Source organism: Brachyhypopomus gauderio, chromosome 17, assembly GCF_052324685.1.
Source record: "Brachyhypopomus gauderio isolate BG-103 chromosome 17, BGAUD_0.2, whole genome shotgun sequence".
Lineage (NCBI taxonomy): Eukaryota > Metazoa > Chordata > Actinopteri > Gymnotiformes > Hypopomidae > Brachyhypopomus > Brachyhypopomus gauderio.
In genome coordinates, this window is record NC_135227.1 from 17,603,241 (window position 1) to 17,626,706 (window position 23,466).

Sequence of the window (23,466 nt, forward strand, 5' to 3'; positions counted from 1 at the left end):
ACTACATTGAACCGAAATTACATTTAAAGAGTTTATACATTTGTCTCTTATACAAAAATAATCTTTTTTTATTTCGAAGTGGAATGTAATTGATCTTAATTTATTTTACATGTGCTACATTTACCGTGTTGGCACTAAATTGTACCCACTTGACATTAATTTAGCATGAGAAATGGAGTAACTGATGATATATGTATAATGACATTAGTTTTGCAACTCCCAGTGTTCTATGGTAATACAATAGTGCAGTATCATAAATAGTAATAATAATAGCAGCACAGTGCTGTGAAATAACTGGTCTAATGTGGATGACGAGAATCTAAACACTAGCTGATCACGTTTCTACAGTAAGTCCCTCAGGTTTGAGGAGTGAGTCTGCATGGTGCTGTGATACCTGAAGCATGAGAGTGCAAACATTGCAGAGATGAACGAGTTCCTAACAGATCCTGGTGGCATCTTTCACACAGCTGTGTGTGTGTGTGTGTGTGTGTGAAGCCTAGTGGCCCCAGTAATGACCCACTTCAGAGCTTTCTTGTTTGCTGATGTGTTACGGAATACTGTACTGGAAAGCAGAATGCCAATGCATCAGTAGAAGATCACTAGTAGCCTTTGGTGCATATGATGAACAATGCAGCATAAGAAGAATAGAGAACAGCTGCTGTTGTGTTTCTGACCAGGAGTGAGTCAGTGATATGGACACCCAAGACAGATTATTTTACATGGGGAAGCTCCTGAATACGTTTGTGAAGTGCTAGCTAGATCTTTACCACGGTAAGACAACAATCACTCAGTTCAGTTAAAGTCAACAGACTGAACCGATTCCATTTGCCCAACTGTTGTTTATTAAAAGTTCTTTATTTCAGACAAACATGCACATGTGCAGCATTTGTACAATTAAGATTTGTTCTCGTGACATCACTGTTACAAGAATATGAATTTAAATCTTAATGTGTACAATAAAAATAGACACTTTGTTAGAAAATGTAGCCACACAGCAGCCAGAATTTTTGAAAAAAATATTGCACAGGAATGTTAATATTTCAATCAACACTGGTCAGTGAATATTAACCTAATTCAATTTACAATGTTTTACTAAATTGCATAAAGATAACTTTAATCAATCACTCAGTCTAAATCAATTACTATAGAAACGGAGAATTTTGATTACAATTAAAAATTAGACCACAAATTATAACACGATCAAAATTATAAAATGCGAGTACTAAATCAACATTTTAAAAATGCAAGTTTTAGAAAATACTATCCCTTTTTAGCTCAGTTTACAATATGTACAGGAAACTTGATGCAAAACAGATCTTTGTTGGAATCATCTTTCAGTTCCCACTCCACAACCAGTTTGATCTTTAAAAATAAACACACACATGCACAAAATTTACCTCAAAGTGTCTATTCAGATTACTGCATTTGATGTAGATGCATTCATAGTTATAGTTGGTAGTGGTCATGAAAAGGGAGGTACAAGTACTTACCGAGGGGTACTCGGTCTTGACGGGGAGCTGGTTGACATAACTGTATTTTGCCTTCTGCTGAATAGGGCACTGGATCCCACACTTACAGCCATCGTCGATGGGGATAGGGAAAGGCACTGGGACCCCGGCAATCACGCCGTGTACCACAGCTGTACTGGTCTGACTCACAACACCTATAAACACACAGTTTATATTTGCACCATTTTGAACATCAAATGTGTACTTCAAATAGTTAACAAATATATACAACTGCTAAATTCCACTGGTTAGCAATGTAATCTGACCAAACAGTTAAATTCTGTGAAAGATCCCTGTAAACCTTTCAAATGTGAAATCTTTAGGAAGGTAGAGTCAACAAAATTGAAAGCTTGTTTAACTACCGCTGTTGAACGTCACGTTTACGGCATAGGACTGTCCCTTGTGAAGCTGACATGGTTGGTTTGGACAGGGAGAAATGTCGACCTGGATCACCGATCCAGCAACTGAGCCTAATGTGAGAAGGGGAAAAAACTAAATAAGTGTTCACATGCCCACAAACACAGTCGTACACATACCTTGCATGTTAGCAGTGTAAAGAACTGTAGCTACTGCACTGTCATGTTAGAAAAAAATTCTCTTCTCCAAAATGTAGTAAACAAGACACCAGACTGGTTTGCCATATTAGGTCATGATCCGACTAACAGCACTTCAATGACCCCCCTGGCCCCACTCGTGACATTTTGTCTTCCCTGAACGTTAAAGCAGTCTTGAATAAGACACTTCACTAGTTAAAGGAGTGCACATGGAGTGCACACTCACCACAGTCCGCAAACTTGACTTGCTCTGCGCGGCTGACCGCCAGGAGGGGCAGTAGGACGGTGCAGACCACGCGGAAATCCATCGCTCAGGTGAGTGCGTACTACCTGCCAAACACAAACCACTACAGTCAAGACCGCCACACAGGCGCCAGCTTTACAAACGGCCTCACAAATGAACTCTGAACCAAGCTTTGATCGATCAAAATACGCAAAGTCCAAGCTGACTAGTTAAACAGGCAGCACGGGCGGCCGGCGTTGCGTGACCGGTCTCAGCTGGGTTAGACTTCTGCATCAAGTTTCATACAGTTTCACTACCGCATAAACAGGGTTTTACCTGTACTAAATATATCTTACAAATACATTTTAAAGAACAACCGGGCTAAAAATCACGAAAACTTGTGCTTCGTTAAAATAATCCGATTAAAAACGTTAAAGTTAAAGTAATCCAATTCAAAACGTACAAAGATTTAGAGAAGACCATTAAGTGTGGATACACACCAGCCCGACTGCTCACACCCGTCTACTCCCTGTTTCCTCGTCACGAGACTGGCGCGAGTGACGCGTCACGGTGACGCCGCACGGATTTAACGGCCCCAGCCAATACGTAAAGAGCTCGATAAAGGTCTCCGACCAATCGCGTCGTCTCCCTGTACACAACAAACGCCGACGCCCTGCTTTATTGCCAGATATTCTAAAACCCCTCGTTACAAAACCCACGACTACACACGAATTACAAAAATAATAAATCGTCGAAACAACTAAGAAATAGGAGTTTGTTTATATTAAAAATGTGTGTTTATTTATTTTTACGTTAAATTCTAAAGCTTTGTTTTTTTCGATTTGATTAAATAGAATCGAAACTATCAAAACTCTGGCAACCCTTACCAGACGTTCCGTTGTGGAAGATGTCATTAGCCAGAGGAATACTGAATAGCGCGTCCACATTTAAACCTTGGAGAATTATAAAGTAGGTGATTACCCGCATTAGTATCTATTTCTGCATTGTGGAGCAAAGACATATAGCCGGGCACGTAACCTCAGTGTATCGTTAATAGATTTACGTTAGCCCGATATCGTCCAACAGACTGAAGGACAAGTGTGTAGCAGTAAGTAGCTAGCCTAGCCGGCTAGCCGGACGTGCTGAGTGGGCATAACGACACGGTTGTTATCTGAGTGCCGCGGGAGAAGTGCGGCTGTGGGGGGCAGCTGCTGCTTCAGCTTCGCGGTGGCGTTCACCGCTATACAGATAAATGAAGGTCTACGAGCAAGGTTGTGCAATAACCGTGATCATCTAGCGGTAGATGCATGGGGAAAGTGATTAGTTAAGTGAGTAGTTAAGTGATTAGTTGGTGCTCTGCTGTGTGTGAAGTTAACCAGCCAGCAGTGGCGCCCGTGTTTACTATTTTGAAACACATATTACGTATAAAAACGTGAATACGGACTAATGTGAGGTAGATTAGACAAACTCGGTGGCGTGTTGGCTAGCCCAGCAGAATGAGCTCCAAGACTTGTGTTCTGACCCCAAGAAAGTTGCAGGAGTCTGTAGCTGTACAGTTATAACTGGGCAATTAAAGGTTTCCCCCCAATACTGTTAACAGTTCGCCTGTGTTTGCTAGTTGGTACAAACTCGTAGGTAGAACCAGTTAGGAGGATCTACTGAGTGATATAAAACCATGACAGGGATTTAATCTGTTACGTACTTCTTATAACATCTCACGATATTTGAGATCTCAGTGTTTCGCTGTTATACCTGGCCATGGCATTCATATGGATACTTAATATAATGCATACATTAATATAATATATACAGCCACTTCACTAACAGATTCCGGTTTTCTTTCCTAAGTGTGGCTTCCATAGAGCTGCTCTCTACATCCCATCTGAGGAGACCTTCCCCGCGCTCCCAGGTGCCGTCTTGGTACTCAGTACGTTATAGCAACAGCCTGTCTCAGGAGGAGCAGTCGGCACTCGGTTCTGTAGATGGTAAAATCAATCTGAGTGAATCTTGTGTTAAGGTTTGTAATTCACTACTCCGTCATCCTTAGTAGCATCAACGCATGTGTCGTGGGTACCAATAGCAAAATCAAAAACATTTAAAATGTTATTTCTGTGCAGAGGCTCTCTGAGATTCTGGATAAAGGGGAATATCTGAGGATACAGGTGGAAGGTGGAGGCTGTTCTGGCTTTCAGTACAAGTTCTCAGTGGACACTGTCAAAACTGAAGAGGACAGGTGATAAACCACACACATTCACAGTGTTGGGTGATAAACCACACACACATTCACAGTGTTGGGTGATAAACCACACACATTCACAGTGTTGGGTGATAAACCACACACATTCACAGTGTTGGGTGATAAACCGTACACACATTCACAGTGTTGGGTGATAAACCGCACACACATTCACAGTGTTGGGTGATAAACCACACACATTCACAGTGTTGGGTGATAAACCGTACACACATTCAGAGTGTTGGGTGATAAACCGTACACACATTCAGAGTGTTGGGTGATAAACCGCACACACATTCACAGTGTTGGGTGATAAACCGTACACACATTCACAGTGTTGGGTGATAAACCACACACACATTCACAGTGTTGGGTGATAAACCATACACACATTCACAGGAACACAGTGTTGGGTGATAAACCACACACATTCACAGTGTTGGGTGATAAACCACACACACATTCACAGTGTTGGGTGATAAACCACACACACATTCACAGGAACACCGTGTTGATTCAGTACTTGAAATGCAGCCGGCAGTATGATCATATTTACCTGTGTATTTACTGCGTTTGTTCAGGGTTTTTGAACAGAATGGTGTTGGTGTGGTAGTGGACCACGAGAGTCTGGAGTTTGTGAAGGGGGCCACGCTTGACTTCAGCCAGGAACTGATCCGCTCGTCCTTCCAGGTGCTGAAGAACCCCCAGGCCCAACATGGCTGCTCCTGTGGCAGTTCCTTCTCTCTCAAAGCCTGAGACTCCACCCCAACTTCTCACCCGTGTTGCCCTGTTAGAGTTTGTAGTGCGTTTATCCGAATGTTCTGACCACGTCTTAGAGCACGACGTGTCTGTAGCGATGTGGACACTACAAGCCCTCCATAATGTGAGTTATTTAAATGAAGCCGCCCGTAGTTTGTGTTCCCGCTCAAGAAGATGATCCTGCACTGGCATCTGCCATTTCGTGTTGCTAGGCTACGGTGCTTCAGTGTGACATGATCACAACATTAAACTTCACATGTAATTTCCTGTATATAAAGATTGTATATATGATTATAATAATAAAGTTGTTGCCATGTTGCACCACTTTGGTCTGGTCTTGTATACGAGTTGGATTACAATTTGTACTGTAGACTACAGCTGACACTGTAGCCGACAAGTCCTTGAATTCGCCAAGTATCCAACTTATCTGTTCGATTTCTGCATTCCCTTGCAGTTAAACTGCCTGTTAAACTGTAGAACCACTGGTAATGGGAATAAATACGTGCGGTCTGAAAACAGAGTGCAAAAGATCACCCTCTAATCACATTTTAGCTACACTATCAGTGCCCTGTACCTCATTTCTGACCTCTACAATCATGAGACAAATATCAGTCAGAATCAGTGCATTCCTGCATTGTGTCTCCTCTAAAAGGTTTTTTTTTCTCAGAGCTTTGGTCATTGGAGTAGTTTGAGATTAGTCTGAGTTAATCACGAACAAGAGTGATCACGTGTTCTTTGAACTTTAGTGTTCATGGAGTCACTTCCCAACCGACCCATTAACATCAGAACTTCTGGTTCTGATTCTAATGCCACTGCCCCATGCCTGCAGTTTAAAGTTTTGATTTAATTTACTGTTTTTATTTTAACTCTAAATGTATACTGCTACTTATTTAAATAGGAGTGGTGATGTAAACATGTTACATAAGTTGGTTAAATGATATTAAGGAAAGATTCATTTACACACATTTTTTTAATCAAAGTTGGAACTTATGAAAACATTTCACAAAAATATACAAAAAGATGTCTTTACAATTGTTATTTACACTGATATCAGAAAATTAACATTTGCACTGAACACATCTCAAAGTAATCAGATTGACAATAAATCAAATAGAAAACATTTTGCATGTTTTTTTTTCTTCATTTGTTTCTGTGTTTTTCCTGCAGTGGAACATTCAAGTGAAGAATAATGTAATAATGTGTTAATGTAAGTTCTTTTGATTACTATCCATCATGATAGGACATTTAAAAGGCTTTAGCAGCACGACACATGATGCGTGTTATTTTACATGACGCAACAGTGCATCACGACATTTGTTTACTCATTATGTTTTTATATGGACTGAATAGAGACATTTCTCTTTTGAATTTTGTTTCATAGACACAAGACACATAGCATACACTTCTTACCTACACAAGCATACATACTTGTACACACAACCCATGGGTACTGCTCTAGCAAAAGATGCTACAGAGATGGTTATTCATGTCACCTATGTCTGCAAAGGGAGACCGAGGTGTGACAGATGGATACGTTGTTTAGGGCTGACATTAAAGACCGCTGAAGAACCACAGTGAGCAGGTCATAGTATGCTTTGGCATGCTGACATCCAAGAACATAACGCCCGTGTTACATTCACAGAGAAGGCCACAGGAGTTCTGATCTTCAACTAAACAAAAATAAATAATTAAACCACACAATAAATACATGAAAACATAATACGTGGAATATGTGAAAACACTATATATATAGAATATGGTCATATAAAAAAATATATTCAAACTGTTCAAAGAGTCCAACCTCGCCCAAAAAGAACTGTCAATGGATGCTTTAAGGCTAATCTTATTTTTCTTGCTACACATTAATCTGGAAGGAGCTCTGATGAACCTCAACGAACAATGACACAGATGTACTCCAAACCAAAGCCCATTCTGTTGTTAAATAAGGACATGTCCAAAAAGGGAGTGGGGTGATGCACTTGTTTCAAACCTCTCGGATGCGTACATGGACAAAAACCTCTTTTGTCCACGTTTCCAGAGTTCAGTGTCATTTAGACAGAGGACATTGCGGTAGGTTTCAGGTATGGACGTTAACAGGGCTAGGGAGTCATTCAAACACATGCACCCTGCGGAGTAAAGGTCAGGGTTCAACCCCCAACGGGAGCGCCTGATTCTCTCTCGTCCTCTTCACGTATCAGAGCGCTGGGCACCCCCTGCTGGGCTGGCACAGACACCCGGAGCGGGAGAGGCCGTCTGGGCCCTGTCATGGCACCGTGGGCCGCCTAGGGAGCGTGGACACACTTCCACACAAAGAGGCTGTTTGGGACAGACACAACCCAGAACATGGATGAAACAACAATCTCATCGGCCATTACAATATCACAGGACCACAGGCGGCTTTAGAACACGACGCAGTGCACGTTTTTTTTTACGTTATTCGTCATCCCACAACAGTCACAACAGCAGCTTTGTCAACAGCCAGAAGCCCACCGCTGAATATGAAGAAGTGCTTATTCTCCAAAGAAACGGGAACCAAATATAATAGCATGAACCGAAACCATAAACCGAAACCGTAAATCTAACCTTCTGTCATCTCCTCCGGCGCTGACGACGTAGTGGTCTCCGTTGGTGAAGCGGATGCTGGCCACGTGGGCGGAGTGTCCCAGGTAGCGCTTGTGTTTGGCCTGAGGAAAACATGGACGGTGATGAGCAGCCCGTTTTGTTTTATCATTTAAACTAAATGTATTTTATTTACATGCTGCGTGCAGAATATGCCCCAGTGCTCTGTCGTAATCACTCAAGCTGTTGACGTTTGTTCTAAATCCCTTATGATTAGGCTTGCAATTTTACTTCCTCTATTTTCAAGTTTTTTTTTTAACAAAAGACACTAAAAACAGAGAACACTTACAAACTTCTCTGGACAGGGAAAGTCGAACAGCTTCACCATGCCGAAGTCATCTCCCGTGACAAGGTTGAGTGCCGAGTGGGAGACACAGGCACATGTCACGTCAGCTTTGTCCGAGTTTCGGGACCAGATGCCCACTACCTCGTCCCCCAGCATGCTATACACACACACACACACACAAAGGGCAGAAATCATGACCTGACAGGGGTGATAAAGAGGTGTAAGATGTGTGGATGAGCTCAATTGAAGTTCAAACTCAGATCACACACCGTAAGCAGATTAGAGAGAAGTGAAACGAGACATGATGTCATTCTTTGTCTGCTACATTGACCAGCATGCAACACAGTTCCCCAGTCCTGCTGTGTGATTACTGCCCTGTCTAAATGATGTTTAAATGCTGACGAACACTGAACAAGAGGTATGAATATTTGTCAGTAGTCTCCTGTGTGGGTGTGTGTCTATGTATGCAGACATCCAGCAGATTTAATCAAAATGCTCTCCTACAGTGCTGTTAATTACCAAGTCCAGGTGGCCCAGGTGATTTTGTCTATGACGGCTTGCTCTGTAACCTGTTTCCCAGAAGGCACTTCATAAAGAAGCCGTTTGTAAGCACCAGTGGACAGCTACAGGGACCAACGCAGAAAGATGAACACAGTACAGATATGTTAGGAGCTGGGCACAGAAAACCTTTGAGGCATAATTAATTAAAAAGCAGAGCATGTAATCCAATTCATAGTAGCCCAATTAATATAATGTAAAGAAAGTATAAAGTATGGAAAAATAATTACTATCTATTTTTAAACCCACTGACAGACATCTTGAAAACTTCTAAATCTAATTAAAAATGGCAAAGCAGAGGCATCCAACCACAGCCCTTAAAAAAGACGTCCCACTACAGTGATACAACATCCTGCTAAAGTCCCGCTACAGTCCCGCTACAGTCACACGTGCCTGTATGTAGCAGCTGTCGGCAGAGAAGTCCATCTGGATGACGAAGCTGGGGATGTCTCTGCAGCAGTTCATGCGATTGAGCTGTGGCCCCTGTGTCAGGTCGTAGAAGTCTACAGCGTTCTCACTCGACCCAACAGCAAGGTAATGCGCATCCGGACTGAATCTGTGCAGAAACCACTGGTGTGTTAGAAACAGTGAAACTTGCACACGTCAACCAACGCTAGAGTTCGTTACAGGTGGACATGTGCTGCTTATATACATTTTAAAGCATATATCTGTGTTTCAACCTTCTCTGTTTACACCTTCTACCCGACCACTATTGGTAACTGCAATTTAGGTTGAAAGAACCCAAGAAATATAACCTGATGTCCTGGATGGCCGATTGGCGATCTCTCTTCTTGCCCCATATCTTGAGTGAGGTGACGAGGAGGATGATGAATTCACCATTCTTCATCCCGATGGCCACCATGTCGCCCTCGGGGCTGTAGCTCACTGCTTGTGCTGGGTGACCCAGGCTTACCTTATTCACCATCTTCTGTTTTTAGCACACAGGAGAGCAACATATTGCATTGGGCATCACTGTCACAGCCCTTTGGGGGAGTTGATCAGCATGCATTGCATTACTAGTATGAAGTGTGTGTGTGTGTGTGTGTGTGTGTGTGTGTGTGTGTGTGTGTGTGTATGTGAGAGAGAGATGCTTACCCTGTTTGGGATGTCCCAGAGCCGCACGGTGCCATCCTCTGCTGCAGACAGGAACAGGTCTCGTGTGGGATGAGCCGCTAGACCCCAGATGGGTCCCTCCATGTGGCCGTTAATCAGGATGTTGCACGCTGCACTCTTCTCCCCGACCTCGATGATCTCAGCGTTCCGCGTGCCCACCAGGATCTTACCCTGAACCAGACAGCACAACTCTCATCCACCAAATACAACGTGAAGGAACTGGAGACGTCCATCATAACAGAATCAAATGTCTAGGAAGCAACGTCACAAAGACCAAACACAACTTCAGACTGCAGAGTGACACTGTTGTTAGGAAAGCCAAAAAAGGGCTATCAGTGTTGCACTCGATATCTTCTCCAATTATATATTTGAAATATAACGATGTAAATATATATGACCAAAATAAATACAAAGACGGACATGACCAAAACATGTGATTAGCATCTTGTCATATATTGGATCCACATCTTTGCAAATAATTGAAAGCCTCACTGTGGTCAGATTGGTACCATCCACAGTTGACTTTTAGAATGATGAAGAATCAAATAGATTTGTAGCGCTATACAAATATATTTGATTTGATTTGATTTAGTCCTCAAATGAATCAGTTTGTTCTCAGTAGAACAGGCCCCAACATAGAGGAGAACATGTTTAAAATAGACTTACTACAGAATATCTACAAGCTAGTTGGGATGCCTTTATTTGGTCACATATACATACTGTATATTTTCTTCCCATGTTCTCTCTTCTTTTGTGAGCTGAGGTCAGAGCACAGATCAGCCAGTGGTGACATGGCAGAGCCACGATTTGAACCCCCACTTCGAATCTTCCCACTAACAAACTGAAGTCTTAACCAGTGCCACCTAATATTTCATGAGCTGAATGAGAAAATTACTTCTTTAGCGTTCCTGTGCCACAACAATTAAGGCAGTTCTGAAGGCACAAGGGTACAGACCCATAGCCAGCATTGTGATGGGGGGGGGGGATCTTTTTCCCCCAAAAGTGGACTTCATTTGCCTCTCTACTCCAATGCCCCCTAAATACACGAGCACACTTCAAACCTTTTAATTTACACATATTTTATTCATTATAAGCAAGGTTGCCAACTTTTCAAAATCACTAGGACTGAGATTTGATTTGGGGGCGGGGAGGAAGGGGGTGGTGTGTGTGTCAAACGTTGATGGGGGGGGGGGGGGGGGGGGGGGGGGGTTGTGTCTTATATGTTTCCTCGATCGATCACCAGTGGTTGGCGCCAGAGCGAACTAGTAACTCATTGAATCATAGATGTAGATCAGAGATAAATAAACATGATTTTTTTTCAGCGTGAGAAATCGGATGTATGGTCAAATGTGAAAACGGTCAAATGCGTGTGTCTTACGCTCATTGCGTGAGAGTTGGCAACACTGTTATAAGTTTGTTGTGAGTCTGTTGTTGCTGTCCTTATTTGTTCGTCTGTATATTCACCGGAGATTAACAATTCATTCATTGAATAACCCACCTATCTTGAGGGGCATGTGTGTACGGAGGGAGGGTGCGGGGGCGGGGGGGATCGAACGAACCCTTCGATCCCCCCTGGCTACAGGCCTGTACTAGCAAGGTGGATCGTATAATAGGGCTGGTGAGTGTTTTCTGTCATCAGCTCTAGTTTTGTTGCTGTTCTATCTGAGGATCCTCCTTCTCACAAAAAAAAGGCATTCGAAATATTTGACTCAAATAAATTCAACAGTTCTTATTTTGAGTGTTTTTAGAAATTTAGTGTGTAATTCTAAAATGACGCGTTGAAACTTTGTGTTTAATTCACGGTTGTGTTTTAAATGACACACCCCTGGCCTTGTGACATGGCCTTCCTGAGCTGCGTGTGTTATATGGATGCGTGGCTCTGCTCCTGGGTGTGCTCTACCTTGGCCCTGCAGACAGACCGCACGCAGTCTATGCTCTGACGGGTCTCCAGTCTGAAAGCCCTGCAGCGCGTCAGCTCCTGATCCCACAGCTTGACTGCACCACCTTCCTTCGACCTGCAGGTGGCAGCATACACACACACACACACACCAACGGCTCAGGTACGCCAGCACAGCATGCTAATAAAGACGGTGTTTTTCCAAATACAGGGACTCATTACATTTGCAAAATAATTACAGATGGGATTTGTCAGTGGGAATCGTTTTAGTCTAAGACCGCTTGTGTCAAATAACCGTTTCAGTTTGAACTTGTCTACTTAGCATTTGCATTTTGTACATATTCTTTGCTAAAGACTAAAACATTCATTTTTAAGTCAGCTAAGCACATAAAAACGTTCTGAATTCGTAGTTCCTTCAGTTTCCTATCTGTTAATATAATCTTCTATCCAGTCCTTTCAAGCTTTTTAAGTCTCTCCAGTGTGGAGAATGTATGCAGGGGTTGGGGGTGCGGTTGGGTTGGGGTGGGGTCACTCACGGGCGCTCCTTGCCCCCCGTGACGATGAGGCCGTCCCGCAGTGTGGTGTACATGGTGAAGACGGGTCCACTGTGTGCTTTTGCAACAATTCGCACTAGAATGTGTTCCTTCCACACACACACATCTCCACTAATGGTACCTGTAAATGTCAAGTTATTCTGAAAAGAAAACAAACCTGTACTAATCTAGTGACCGCTAAGAGAGAAAACAGCACAAGCACATCACAGCACAGCACAGTTTGCCCTTTGTTTAGTGTCTTTATCCTCCATAATATTTTTATTACTAGATTTCTACACCTAGGCCATTACATTACATGGCATTCAGCAATAATGGCACATAACTGTGTCACTTTTAACTAGGAGCAGCTGGGGAAAAATATTAGAGATAGGGCTGTTTGTGACATACTCAGTACAACCTACACAAACTACTAATGCAATGTAAGTAGCCAGTAATTATTTAATTTCCATTAACATCCAACGGATTACTGATGAATGTCAGTTATCAAATAATGGTGATTCTAATGTGCTCAGTAAGATGGTACAGTTTGCATCATTAGATTAGTCAGACACAGTAATATTAGCAAACACACTATTAACAGTGACCTTACATCATCTAGCCATGAATCAGGTAACCAAGTGAGAGCTCCTATAGATACAATACATTACAACTGAAGTCACACAGCTCGCTAGCGTTTGCAAGCTACCATCTAAACTAGTTGACTAGCATTTTGGTATAGTAGTATATAAAACGCAAAGTATATAAGCATGAAGTATGTATGTATAACCTGTGTGAGTAGAGTGTATAAGCATTAAGTATGAATGTATAATCTGTTTGTGTAGAGTGTATAAGAATGAAGTGTAAATGTATAATCTGTGTGTAATTGTATAAGAATGAAGAATGTATGTATAATCTGTCTGTGTATAGAGTGTATAAGCATGAAGTATGAATGTATAATCTGTGTGTGTACCTATAAGAATTAAGTATGTATATATAATCTCTGTGTGTGTCGAGTGTACAGTATAAGCATGAAGTATTTATGCATAATCTGTGTGTGTAAATGTATAAAAATGATGTATGTATAATCTGTTAGTGTGGAGGGTATAAGCATGAAGTATGTATGTATAATCTGTGTGTGTAACTGTAGAAGAATGAAGTATGTATGTATAATCTGTTAGTGTGTAGGGTATAAACATGAAGTATGTATGTATAATCTGTGTGTGTAACTGTATAAGAATGAAGTATGTATGTATAATCTGTTAGTGTGGAGGGTATAAGTAGGAAGTATGTATATATAATCTGTTAGTGTGGAGGGTATAAGTAGGAAGTATGTATGTATAATCTGTTAGTGTGGAGGGTATAAGTAGGAAGTATGTATATATAATCTGTTAGTGTGGAGGGTATAAGTAGGAAGTATGTATGTATAATCTGTTAGTGTGGAGGGTATAAGCAGGAAGTATGTATGTATAATCTGTGTGTGGGGTATGTCAGCATATCAACACTCACAGCTCCGAATGCCACTGAGAGCATGGTTTGCATGCGGGCTTCCTCCAGCGTGCTGAGGGTTCCCTTCTTGCTGAGCATCCCCTGGCCGGCCAGCGTCCAGAACCGCACGTGCTTAATCCCCACTGACACGAACTGCGTGTCCGAGTCGGGTCGGAACTCAGCCACGAAGATGCGCCTGACGTGGCCCAAGCAGCTGGACATCTTCACACCTGCGCGGGGGACAGAGCCAGCGGGACACGTGCTTCCGTGAGTGACAAGCTGGGAGAGGCGGGGCTAAGGGGGGAGGAGGCGGGGCCAAGGGGGGGCGGGGCTGAGGCCGTACCTTCCTGCCACTTCCAGATGGTGATGGTGTGCTCGGGGTCGAGGCCCACGGAGAGCAGCAGTTTGCCCGTGGCGCTGAAGCTGACGGAGCAGACGCCACGCGAGTGGGTGCAGCGCAGCACCGACAGCGTCTGCTTGGACATGGCGTCCCACACGTGGATGGACGGGGAGGAGGCTGGACAGGACATTCACAAGGCTTGTTTAGGGTTTATATTCCGGAAGCATGTGGATTAAGACTTGCTTAATATTATAGAACAGGCTACTGCTGTCCCCCCCTCCTCCCCACAATCAGTTTTTACAACTGAAATAACATTTACTTGTTGCTCACAAAAACAGCTGATTTGTGTGTGGTGTGTAAAGGTGGCAGATGCCCTGCCAGCCACTAGGGGGCAGTGTTCTAGAGGAAACTTGAGCTAGTCTAAACTAGCTTAAAGGGGAAAAAAAAGTCTCTTTCTCTCTAATCCCTCCAACAAAACTCAACTTTCATCCAAACTCATTGCATTTGGGGTGGGGCCATGTAAGGATATTTGTATATTCTGGCAGACAGCAGACAAAGTTCATCATGATTCTATTGAATTCGCTGCTCCTGGCTGGAACTCGATGAACAGACACAGTACACATTTAGAGCAAGATGTCTTACCTGACATATCAGCAGCATCACCTGTGCAAAATTAAAAAGAATATGAAAGTTACGTAGGCCTACCAGATATAAAACGCATTGGTAGATATCATGAAGGTTCTCACTAATTATGTCTAGTGAGAAAAATGACTAAAGACCTTGGAAAACAGAAGCATTTCAGATGATACAACAGCGCTAACTGAATTCGTTTACACTTCATGATCTTAACACAAATTCACTTTTAATTCAATTAAAAGGTGGAGAGACTGGTGTGGCAGGGTTTCATGGTGAACCTGAGAAGACACATACCAGTCCACATGTTCCAGACATACCTACTTGGCCAGATGCCACCACGTTGGGGAACTTGGGGTGTTGATTAATGGTGAGGCACAGAATGTCATCACTGTGTTCTAAATAGAAACTCTGGCATGCTAGAAGAGAAGACACACAGTACATTCATCAAACATGAGCACCAGAACCAGGCAGAACCGTCTTCAAGCCTCGGCTCGTGTCGGTATGGGAGCCCTTTTGAGGAGCAGGCTGCTTGTACCTGTAGTTAGGTTGTGCACCACCACGACAGAAGCCGTGTGATAGATGATATCAGCCCCATCGTTCAGGTAATGCAAGTTGTTTCGGCAGTCTTTGCTACGGTAACCAAACACCACTTCTAGCACCAGGTCCTGCGGGGAGTTAGGTTAAAGAGAGGTCAGGTGCAGAGGTCATCGTTGTGGCAACAACGCAGAGGTGTTGACAGCCAGACAGGAACTGGGCTGCAGTTGAATTAAGTGAGGTTAACAAGATGAGTGAATGCTTCTCCCCCCCTGGGAGGCCGTGTGTGGGGAGGCCACGTCTCACCTGCACTCCTCTGACTCATCAGAGATATGATGAGACATACACACTGAATTATTGTAAAAAAACCTTCATACAGGGCCTACAAATGTTGGAAATATCACTAACATAGAATTTACCGCAAAAGAGGCAAATGCAGGCCGTTCTGAGATCAATTTTGTATCTGACGCCGGACGTTTCACTACTGACTTTTTCTGCTTAGCTAAGCACTGGTTGGCAGCCCCAGTGGATTTGTGTGTGTGTGTGTGTGTGTGTATGTGTGTGTGTGTGTGTGTGGAGAGTCTGGCTTTGCATGCCACATACCTCAATGGGCCTCTTCTTCTTCCCCACATTGTTGGTTTGCAGTTTATCTGGCACTGGTAGAGCCCTGCTCACTGAGGGCCTAAACCAAGCACAAGAGTTAAACCCAAGTCTAGCACAAACAAGGCTAAATGATTAAGTAAAGGGAAAGACACTAAATATACTTGAAGACAATACCTGGCAATTGTAATTTATTTTTGGCATATTTCACTAATATCATAACAGGGTGTTTAATATTATCAAGGCTCTCCAATGACCATAATTCTGGTGTAAAAAGAGCTGAGCTTACCTCGAACCTCTGCATGGGAAGCATTGATATAAAGAGAGAACGTTAGCGCCGCCATCGTTCATTTGGCAAGCAGCCAAGTACACCAGACAGAGACACTGAGAACAGAAAATACATGACACGGAGCCGGAGCAGCCATCAGCTCAAGCCGTCCTTTCAGTGACAACTAGGATAATGCGAAAGTCAATGGCAGTTGGCCTGAAACAACTCCCAATGGTACACAGCTATTGAAACACGAGGAATAACTTACGTCGAAAGAGGACATGATTTAGTTAAGACTTTAAAAAAGAGAGGGGGAGTGGGGGAAGTAAAGATTGTGCTTGGCTTCCAAGCAGCAGGAAGTTCTTGCTGGCATAATCAGAAACCGAATGACATGAAAGCACCAGAAAGTGAGAGGGCGGTCAGTCAAACACTTAATGTAATGCGGTGACGTCTGTTCTAGTGTGCAAATGAAATCGTCTGCAGCCCAAAGCCCCTACAGCCACAGTGCTCCGCAGAATAAGAGCGGGTGCTGGATGGCATGTTTTGCTGGATGGCGTGTTTGTCTTGTTATTTTGATGGAGGGAACGGAAAAGGCGAAGAGGGATGGGGGACGTGGGGATGGCTTTGGGGCGGCGAGACGTTCGGACGGAGAAGCTCTTTAGTCAGCGAGCAGTACTTTGTTCTTCTTACCTGACTACACCCTGCCTTCACGAGATGACAAAGAAGAGCGCAGACACACACGAGTGAGGAAGAGAGGAAGAGAAAGACAGCAGGGTGCAATGTTACTCAAAGCCAAAGTGATCCATATACCAACACACTGTTCTGAGTCATTAACGTGATTCTCCAAAGAAAATTTCCAGGTGAAAGAAAAGTAATCAGGTTTCCCATTGTGGAAAAGGGCAAGTGCGGAGCTATTGAAATGTAGCCATTTTGTTACAGGGAATTGCACAACCACAGAGACATTATAAGGGGAGTCTTATTCCTGCCAGTCAAGACTGTTTCCAGTGATTTTTAGTAGACATGACAATTTATAGCATATAAATGATACATCAGGCTGTGAAGCACAATCACCTCCAATTAATGAGTTTCCACAAGGTCAATTAGAGCCTGCAGGACACTGAAAGCATGACTCTCTAAATGTTCACGTGGGACTGGTGAGTGTGCAGAGCCTCTACTGAATCCTCAGTTTGGCTTTAAGTAAAACGACATGGGCACAAGTCTCTATGTAAACGTACACCAGTGATGGAATATGAGAGTGAGCTAATCGTACAAGCTACAGTAATTCAAAGATCGCCAGTGCGACGGCGACACCCCGACATCCGCCTGCGTCCAGCGGCAGTGACGTCCCTCTTTACGTGGGCCTGTTCTCTAGCTCACGTTGCGTGTACTGTATGGTTTTGTCTTCGTGCCACGCCCCACACGGGCGGTGCTGACTCTCATGCTCTGTGCCACATGTGTGTTCTTATGTTGCTACGTTGCTGCTTTATAAGCATGTTCTGTTAGCGTTGGATTCATTAAGATCCTGTTTATGCATGTTTATATTCTGTTAGCATTAGCATCCTTAAGTGCCTGAATATGAATGTTTACGTTCTGTTTTACATTAAAGCCAGTTTCCTTCCTTTCTGTACAGTGTTTGCTCTTGACAGTAACAACTGAACTCACATTATGAGAAAAACACTTAATGTTATGGCTTTATATATTACATATTAATCCTTAGGGTATAAATGGATACACATTAATGTTAGGTATAACCAAAAATGAAATATACCCAAACAGTTAGTTTATACAAGACATTCATGACACTGTCTGAGCAATATCTACCTGTCTACGCAGGTATCGGGTGTTACGTAGAAGACTGTAGCTGTTTAATCTGATGAGCATGTCTGCATTTTTAAATGATATCACTTTTCCAGCCTTCTTACATGTCAGCCCTCTTATATTTCAGTAGTATCTGAAACAGCAGTGTGAGGAAGCAGCGTAGCCAGTTTGCCATAGGAAACGCAGAACCTTATTCGCAGTGTGATAGCATGTGGACGCACCTCTGACGACAGCCAAGAAGACTGGCATTACACAGCAGGTCTAACATAGCTTTCATTAGACAGCAGGTCTAACACAGCTTTCATTAGACAGCAGGTCTATACCTTTCATTATACAGCAGGTCTAACACACCATTCATTAGACAGCAGGTCTATACCTTTCATTATACAGCAGGTCTAACACACCATTCATTAGACAGCAGGTCTAACACACCTTTCATTAGACAGCAGGTCTATACCTTTCATTATACAGCAGGTCTAACACACCATTCATTAGACAGCAGGTCTAACACACCTTTCATTAGGTAACAGGTCTATACCTTTAATTAGACAGCAGGTCTAACATGCCTTTCATTAGGTAACAGGTCTATACCTTTCATTAGACAGCAGGTCTAACATACCTTTCATCGACTGTTGGCTCTTTCTGCTGTAAATGCGGCTTGACCCCTTCCATGGGTCGCATGTTGGTCGACAAGGTCTTGATGACATGGCTGATCTCATTTTCCCGAGTCACATCGCTATCATATCCTGTGACGCATCAGACAGACGAAGACATCCTGAGTGCCTGAAATACGTCCTTGTAACCCAGCGAAACATTTACAAGCGCAATGCGTGGCTGCTTTCTGCTACATCTTAGCGAGCTTGTAATCTCGGGCAGTGTGACAAGTCTCTCCCTCTTTGGAGTGTTCTGAAAAAATATCCTTCTACTCTCACAATTGTTCAAACCACAAAAAAGCAACAACGGTCTAATCTCGTGAGCAAAGGTCATGTCTGGTATAAAAAAAATGTATTTCAGTGTGTTCCTCTCACCTCCATCATCCTCGCTCTCAATGTCGGACTCCTCGCTGTCGTAAGGCCGGCCCTCCCGAGGTCCATCGACTTCATGGCTCCAGATCATTAGGGAGGTGTCAGCTCCGCCCACAGACACCAGCAGGGAGTCGTCATGGGACCAGCGTACGTTGGTGACATGAATGCTGTGGGCCACATAGCGCTTGAACTTGGCATACTTTCCCTGATCGGTGAAAGACGACAACAAAGTGCAGTCCGCACAAACAAGTCAAATCACTTGTGACTCATCAGACACAGTTTGTCAATAAAGGCAAAAATGTTTACGAAGACGTTAGAAGGGTAGCTTCACAGTTCATGCTCGAGCATCTGGTATGAATTTTGAGCTGAGAAGCATTAGCACACCCTGGACTGAAATCAGATTTGTAGTGGAACACCACCTAAACACCATTACACAATGAACACACCCTTGTCATGCAATTTATTCAGATGACAGCAAATGATTTCGAATGAGTGTATAACGACAGCATAATGGCGTGTCTAATGATGTGCTGAAGAAATTTACTGGCGTCCGAATAAATCGCATAACCGGAACGCACGTGTGGTGTTACAGCTTTAAGCGCGCCTCAGTCTTACCTTGGCAGGATAGGTGAAGAGCTTCACATAGCCAAGGTCGTCGCCTGTCGCTAGCAACAGCCCATCGTTGCTGAGACACGCACTTGTTATGTCGGTAATGTCGCTGACCACCGGCCAGATGCCCTCGCACGAGTTTCCCAGCACACACGTCCACGTGCTCCATTCCATCTTCTCCACCTGGGCACGGACACGCCGGAGAGTTCACAACTGCAGGCATCATTTCAGCTACCCTCACAGGTGTTAGAGCAGTGATGGTGTACTGCTGGACTTAAGTGTGGCCCAGTTCCTCCACTCCAAATTTAGACCCAGGGAAAGTGGGCCATGATTTTGCCCTTATGAACGCTCTTTCTCCTGTCAGGCCAACGGTCGCCAAGGCAACACCACTGCAACAACCCGAGGAGCGTTACCTCCGTGTCAGGAACGTTGTGCTTCTTCCCACGAGGGGCCTCGAAAAATAGCTGCTCCTTCGTCGCAGTGTTGACCTGCAAAAGCTTCCCTGGAGACAGAAGGTGGGGCTATAACAAATGCTCACAACTCAACAAGTCAAAAAGGAGATTAATGTGCAGAACATCATCTGGAAAAAAAAAATGAATAAAAACAAAGTACAACTAAGCTCCAAACTGCAGGCCTGCCATTGAGTTTTATTCATGATGTTAAGTAACTCGCTGAAATGAAACGTTAATAAAAATTCGATCTGGTGAGATTGACGCTTCAGATTTGACTCCCACCTCTTTTGTCCCAGTCCAGATGCGTGATGTAGCTTGTGGCCCCTTTGCACACACCCACCCTCTTGCTGTTCATCATGTTGTATATGTCCACAAATCCGTCAGCTGAAGCGACTGCCAAATACTTCCCGGTACCTGCAAAAAGTGGACACGTTTACCAGATATCTCTCGCGCACACACACACACACACACACACACACACACACACACACACACACACACAGCCCTGGCATATTCACAATACTTAATGAATTGCTTTGCAGTATGTGAAGTCTTAATAACAGCTGGCATTATGGCATTCCTCGTGTTGGCGATGTTCTCTTGAGCTGCTCTTCCACAGAACATTTTCATCTTCCTTTCCGGTCTGCTCAAACAGGAGAGCCCCCCGAATCCAAATTTCAAGCCCACTATTTGTGGCTCATCTCAGAATAGACAGAGCTCTCCCTCTGATAGGCCGAGCTTCCGCCACCAGCGCTGCGCTGACTAACCAGGAGAGAAGCGGATGTCAGAGATTGTGTCCTTGCGGTGGTGGAACGACACCAGGTCCTCCAGCGTGTCTGCGTTAACGATGAGGAAGCTGCCATCGTTCAGGCCCACCGCCAGGGCCTTGCCGTCCGCCGAGAAACAGCAGCACCGTCCACCTGCACACAGCCACGCGTCACCATGCCAACCAAGACTCTCCGCTACAGAATAGTCCAGATTTTTCAAGGCACTGCTCATGGATTTTGAAGGGGGGAAAAAAAAGGCAAGACTGTGAGAGTGCTAGCGTTAGCACAGTCTTGGTCTGTGAGAGTACTAGCGTTAGCACAGTCTTGGTCTGTGAGAGTACTAGCGTTAGCACAGTCTTGGTCTGTGAGAGTACTAGTGTTAGCACAGTCTTGGTCTGTGAGAGTACTAGTGTTAGCACAGTCTTGGTCTGTGAGAGTACTAGTGTTAGCACAGTCTTGGTCTGTGAGAGTACTAGTGTTAGCACAGTCTTGGTCTGTGAGAGTACTAGCGTTAGCACAGTCTTGGTCTGTGAGAGTACTAGCGTTAGCACAGTCTTGGTCTGTGAGAGTACTAGCGTTAGCACAGTCTTGGTCTGTGAGAGTACTAGTGTTAGCACAGTCTTGGTCTGTGAGAGTACTAGCGTTAGCACAGTCTTGGTTTGTGAGAGTACTAGTGTTAGCACAGTCTTTGTCTGTGAGAGTACTAGTGTTAGCACAGTCTTGGTCTGTGAGAGTACTAGCGTTAGCACAGTCTTGGTCTGTGAGAGTGCTAGCGTTAGCACAGTCTTGGTCTGTGAGAGTACTAGAATGAGCACAGTCTTGGTCTGTGAGAGTACTAGAATCAGCACAGTCTTGGTCTGTGAGAGTACTAGCGTTAGCACAGTCTTGGTCTGTGAGAGTACTAGTGTTAGCACAGTCTTGGTCTGTGAGAGTACTAGCGTTAGCACAGTCTTGGTCTGTGAGAGTACTAGTGTTAGCACAGTCTTGGTCTGTGAGAGTACTAGTGTTAGCACAGTCTTGGTCTGTGAGAGTACTAGCGTTAGCACAGTCTTGGTCTGTGAGAGTGCTAGCGTTAGCACAGTCTTGGTCTGTGAGAGTACTAGAATGAGCACAGTCTTGGTCTGTGAGAGTACTAGAATCAGCACAGTCTTGGTCTGTGAGAGTACTAGCGTTAGCACAGTTTTGGTCTGTGAGAGTACAAGCGTTAGCACAGTCTTGGTCTGTGAGAGTTCTAGTGTTAGCACAGTCTTGGTCTGAGAGTACTAGTGTTAGCACAGTCTTGGTCTGTGAGAGTACTAGATTGAGCACAGTCTTGGTCTGTGAGAGTACTAGAATCAACACAGTCTTGGTCTGTGAGAGTACTAGCATTAACACAGTTGTGGTCTGTGAGAGTACTAGCATTATCACATTGAGGACCCAGCTATTGGTAATTAACATAAGAGACAAAAAAGAAGCAGATTAGCTGCTGGCAAAATTATTTCAATTAATCTCAGCCTGATCTAATTTTGTTGAGTTGATGGTTTGATCTAAAGAGGTGATCTACTTAGAATAATTCACTTAAACTGATTTATTATGTGACTGATTTTGGAGGCAGAAGAAAATGAGTGCCAGGAATTTTTTGGGAACTTTTGTTATTGCTTCAATTTTCTTAAGTGCCTATACCTGCAATCTATAAGCTCTTAGGGCTCATTTGCATTCTGAATGGGATTTATTTACAAAGACGTCCATGAATTGACTGAAGTCAAATGTGACGCTAGTGAACGCCAACTACAGTACAGCCTAGGATGTATTCAGAGGTCAGCGGAGGGTTACAGCAAAGCTACAGTCGTGCTGCATCTTGGTGGTCTGCCATTCCACAAATCCATCCACTACAACATATTGCACTTAGGTGTTGTCTCATGTGAAGCAAGCACTCCTAACTGTCTGTAAGAGTGCCGGGAGGAGTGCCCCGCCTACCGAGCGGAGTGCCCCGCCTACCGAGCAGAATGCCCCGCCTACCTTTCTTGAGCTTGCGTACGGCGAGCATGCAGTGGCTGGGAGAGAGGTCCCAGATACGCAGGGTCTTGTCGTTGCTCACGGTGGCACAGAGAGGCAGGTGAGGGTGTGTGGCCAGACCCCACACGTCTCCCTCCATGTGACCCTGGTCACCCGAGAAACAGAACACACACGTCATCTTGTGCACATGTTGCACACGTGACACACTTCGCACACGTCACGTCACACACGTCAGCAATCGCTCTCACCACTGCCATTGGCACACAGCGGGCAAACATGCTACATAACAGATTAAAAGTACACATTGTGTATGATAAGAAAGTGAAATGTAAGATCTGTCGACGTTACCATGCTACTTACAAAAATATGTCACTCGGGTGGTAAGGGGAGAGGAGGGGGTTGGTGTGTGTGTGTGTGGGTGTGTGTGTGGGTAGTGTGTGGTGAGGGGAGAGGAGGGGGTTGGTGTGTGTGTGTGTGTGTGTGGGTAGTGTGTGGTGAGGGGAGAGGAGGGGGTTGGTGTGTGTGTGTGTGGGTAGTGTGTGGTGAGGGGAGAGGAGGGGGTTGGTGTGTGTGTGTGTGGGTAGTGTGTGGTGAGGGGAGAGGAGGGGGTTGGTGTGTGTGTGTGTGGGTAGTGTGTGGTGAGGGGGAGAG

The 23,466-nt window shown here is 44.2% G+C and overlaps 3 protein-coding genes across 8 annotated transcripts in view; 1 reads left to right on the top strand and 2 right to left on the bottom strand.

Annotated features, from left to right (window-relative positions):
• Window positions 1–819: 819 nt before the first annotated feature.
• LOC143480316 (NPC intracellular cholesterol transporter 2-like) lies at window positions 820–2,896 on the bottom strand. 2 transcript variants are annotated; one of them, XM_076977909.1, is made up of 5 exons: window positions 2,786–2,896; window positions 2,289–2,392; window positions 1,871–1,978; window positions 1,491–1,663; window positions 820–1,362 (listed from the first exon to the last, which is right to left on the bottom strand). In XM_076977909.1, the coding sequence occupies exons 2-5, from the start codon at window positions 2,368–2,370 to the stop codon at window positions 1,276–1,278; spliced, it is 450 nt and encodes a 149-aa protein (XP_076834024.1). In that variant the 5' UTR covers window positions 2,371–2,392; window positions 2,786–2,896; the 3' UTR covers window positions 820–1,275. The 2 variants fall into 2 exon arrangements, with proteins under 2 accessions (XP_076834024.1, XP_076834023.1); XM_076977908.1 differs by having other exon boundaries at window positions 2,749–2,861.
• Window positions 2,460–5,604, top strand: isca2 (iron-sulfur cluster assembly 2). Its single transcript, XM_076977869.1, has 5 exons — window positions 2,460–2,514; window positions 3,433–3,556; window positions 4,134–4,302; window positions 4,403–4,518; window positions 5,103–5,604. The coding sequence occupies exons 1-5, from the start codon at window positions 2,460–2,462 to the stop codon at window positions 5,275–5,277; spliced, it is 639 nt and encodes a 212-aa protein (XP_076833984.1). The 3' UTR covers window positions 5,278–5,604.
• Window positions 5,605–6,241: 637 nt separating this feature from the next.
• The window catches only part of eml5 (EMAP like 5), a 60,723-nt gene continuing 43,498 nt past the window's right edge, over window positions 6,242–23,466 (bottom strand). The window contains exons 21-44 of one of the 5 annotated variants that reach the window (XM_076977907.1): window positions 22,819–22,960; window positions 20,821–20,973; window positions 20,336–20,467; window positions 20,015–20,103; window positions 19,608–19,784; window positions 18,996–19,197; window positions 18,587–18,713; window positions 16,840–16,854; window positions 16,171–16,179; window positions 15,885–15,963; window positions 15,283–15,412; window positions 15,065–15,163; window positions 14,754–14,774; window positions 14,115–14,288; window positions 13,793–14,001; window positions 12,290–12,447; window positions 11,757–11,871; window positions 9,839–10,027; window positions 9,499–9,671; window positions 9,137–9,299; window positions 8,705–8,808; window positions 8,189–8,342; window positions 7,864–7,964; window positions 6,242–7,596 (exon numbers count right to left, since the gene is read on the bottom strand). In XM_076977907.1, coding sequence (XP_076834022.1) covers window positions 7,563–7,596; window positions 7,864–7,964; window positions 8,189–8,342; window positions 8,705–8,808; window positions 9,137–9,299; window positions 9,499–9,671; window positions 9,839–10,027; window positions 11,757–11,871; window positions 12,290–12,447; window positions 13,793–14,001; window positions 14,115–14,288; window positions 14,754–14,774; window positions 15,065–15,163; window positions 15,283–15,412; window positions 15,885–15,963; window positions 16,171–16,179; window positions 16,840–16,854; window positions 18,587–18,713; window positions 18,996–19,197; window positions 19,608–19,784; window positions 20,015–20,103; window positions 20,336–20,467; window positions 20,821–20,973; window positions 22,819–22,960 — 2,949 coding nt within the window. In that variant the 3' untranslated portion in view covers window positions 6,242–7,562. Of the gene's footprint in view, window positions 7,597–7,863; window positions 7,965–8,188; window positions 8,343–8,704; window positions 8,809–9,136; window positions 9,300–9,498; window positions 9,672–9,838; window positions 10,028–11,756; window positions 11,872–12,289; window positions 12,448–13,792; window positions 14,002–14,114; window positions 14,289–14,753; window positions 14,775–15,064; window positions 15,164–15,282; window positions 15,413–15,883; window positions 16,266–16,839; window positions 16,855–18,586; window positions 18,714–18,995; window positions 19,198–19,607; window positions 19,785–20,014; window positions 20,104–20,335; window positions 20,468–20,820; window positions 20,974–22,818; window positions 22,961–23,466 lie in introns of those variants that run through there. The other 4 variants (XR_013121816.1, XR_013121817.1, XM_076977905.1 and 1 more) reach the window with 4 other exon arrangements.

Bases quoted from the DNA above. Each gene is read 5' to 3' on its own strand.
- isca2 (XM_076977869.1), top strand. From the start codon at position 2,460: ATGAACTCTGAACCAAGCTTTGATCGATCAAAATACGCAAAGTCCAAG. The intron at 3,557-4,133 runs GTTGTGCAATAA...TTCTTTCCTAAG, and splicing joins AATGAAGGTCTACGAGCAAG to TGTGGCTTCCATAGAGCTGC. The intron at 4,519-5,102 runs GTGATAAACCAC...GCGTTTGTTCAG, and splicing joins GTCAAAACTGAAGAGGACAG to GGTTTTTGAACAGAATGGTG.
- LOC143480316 (XM_076977909.1), bottom strand. From the start codon at position 2,370: ATGGATTTCCGCGTGGTCTGCACCGTCCTACTGCCCCTCCTGGCGGTC. The intron at 1,664-1,870 runs GTAGTTAAACAA...GTGTGTTTATAG, and splicing joins AAACGTGACGTTCAACAGCG to GTGTTGTGAGTCAGACCAGT. The intron at 1,363-1,490 runs GTAAGTACTTGT...TTATTTTTAAAG, and splicing joins TCAAGACCGAGTACCCCTCG to ATCAAACTGGTTGTGGAGTG.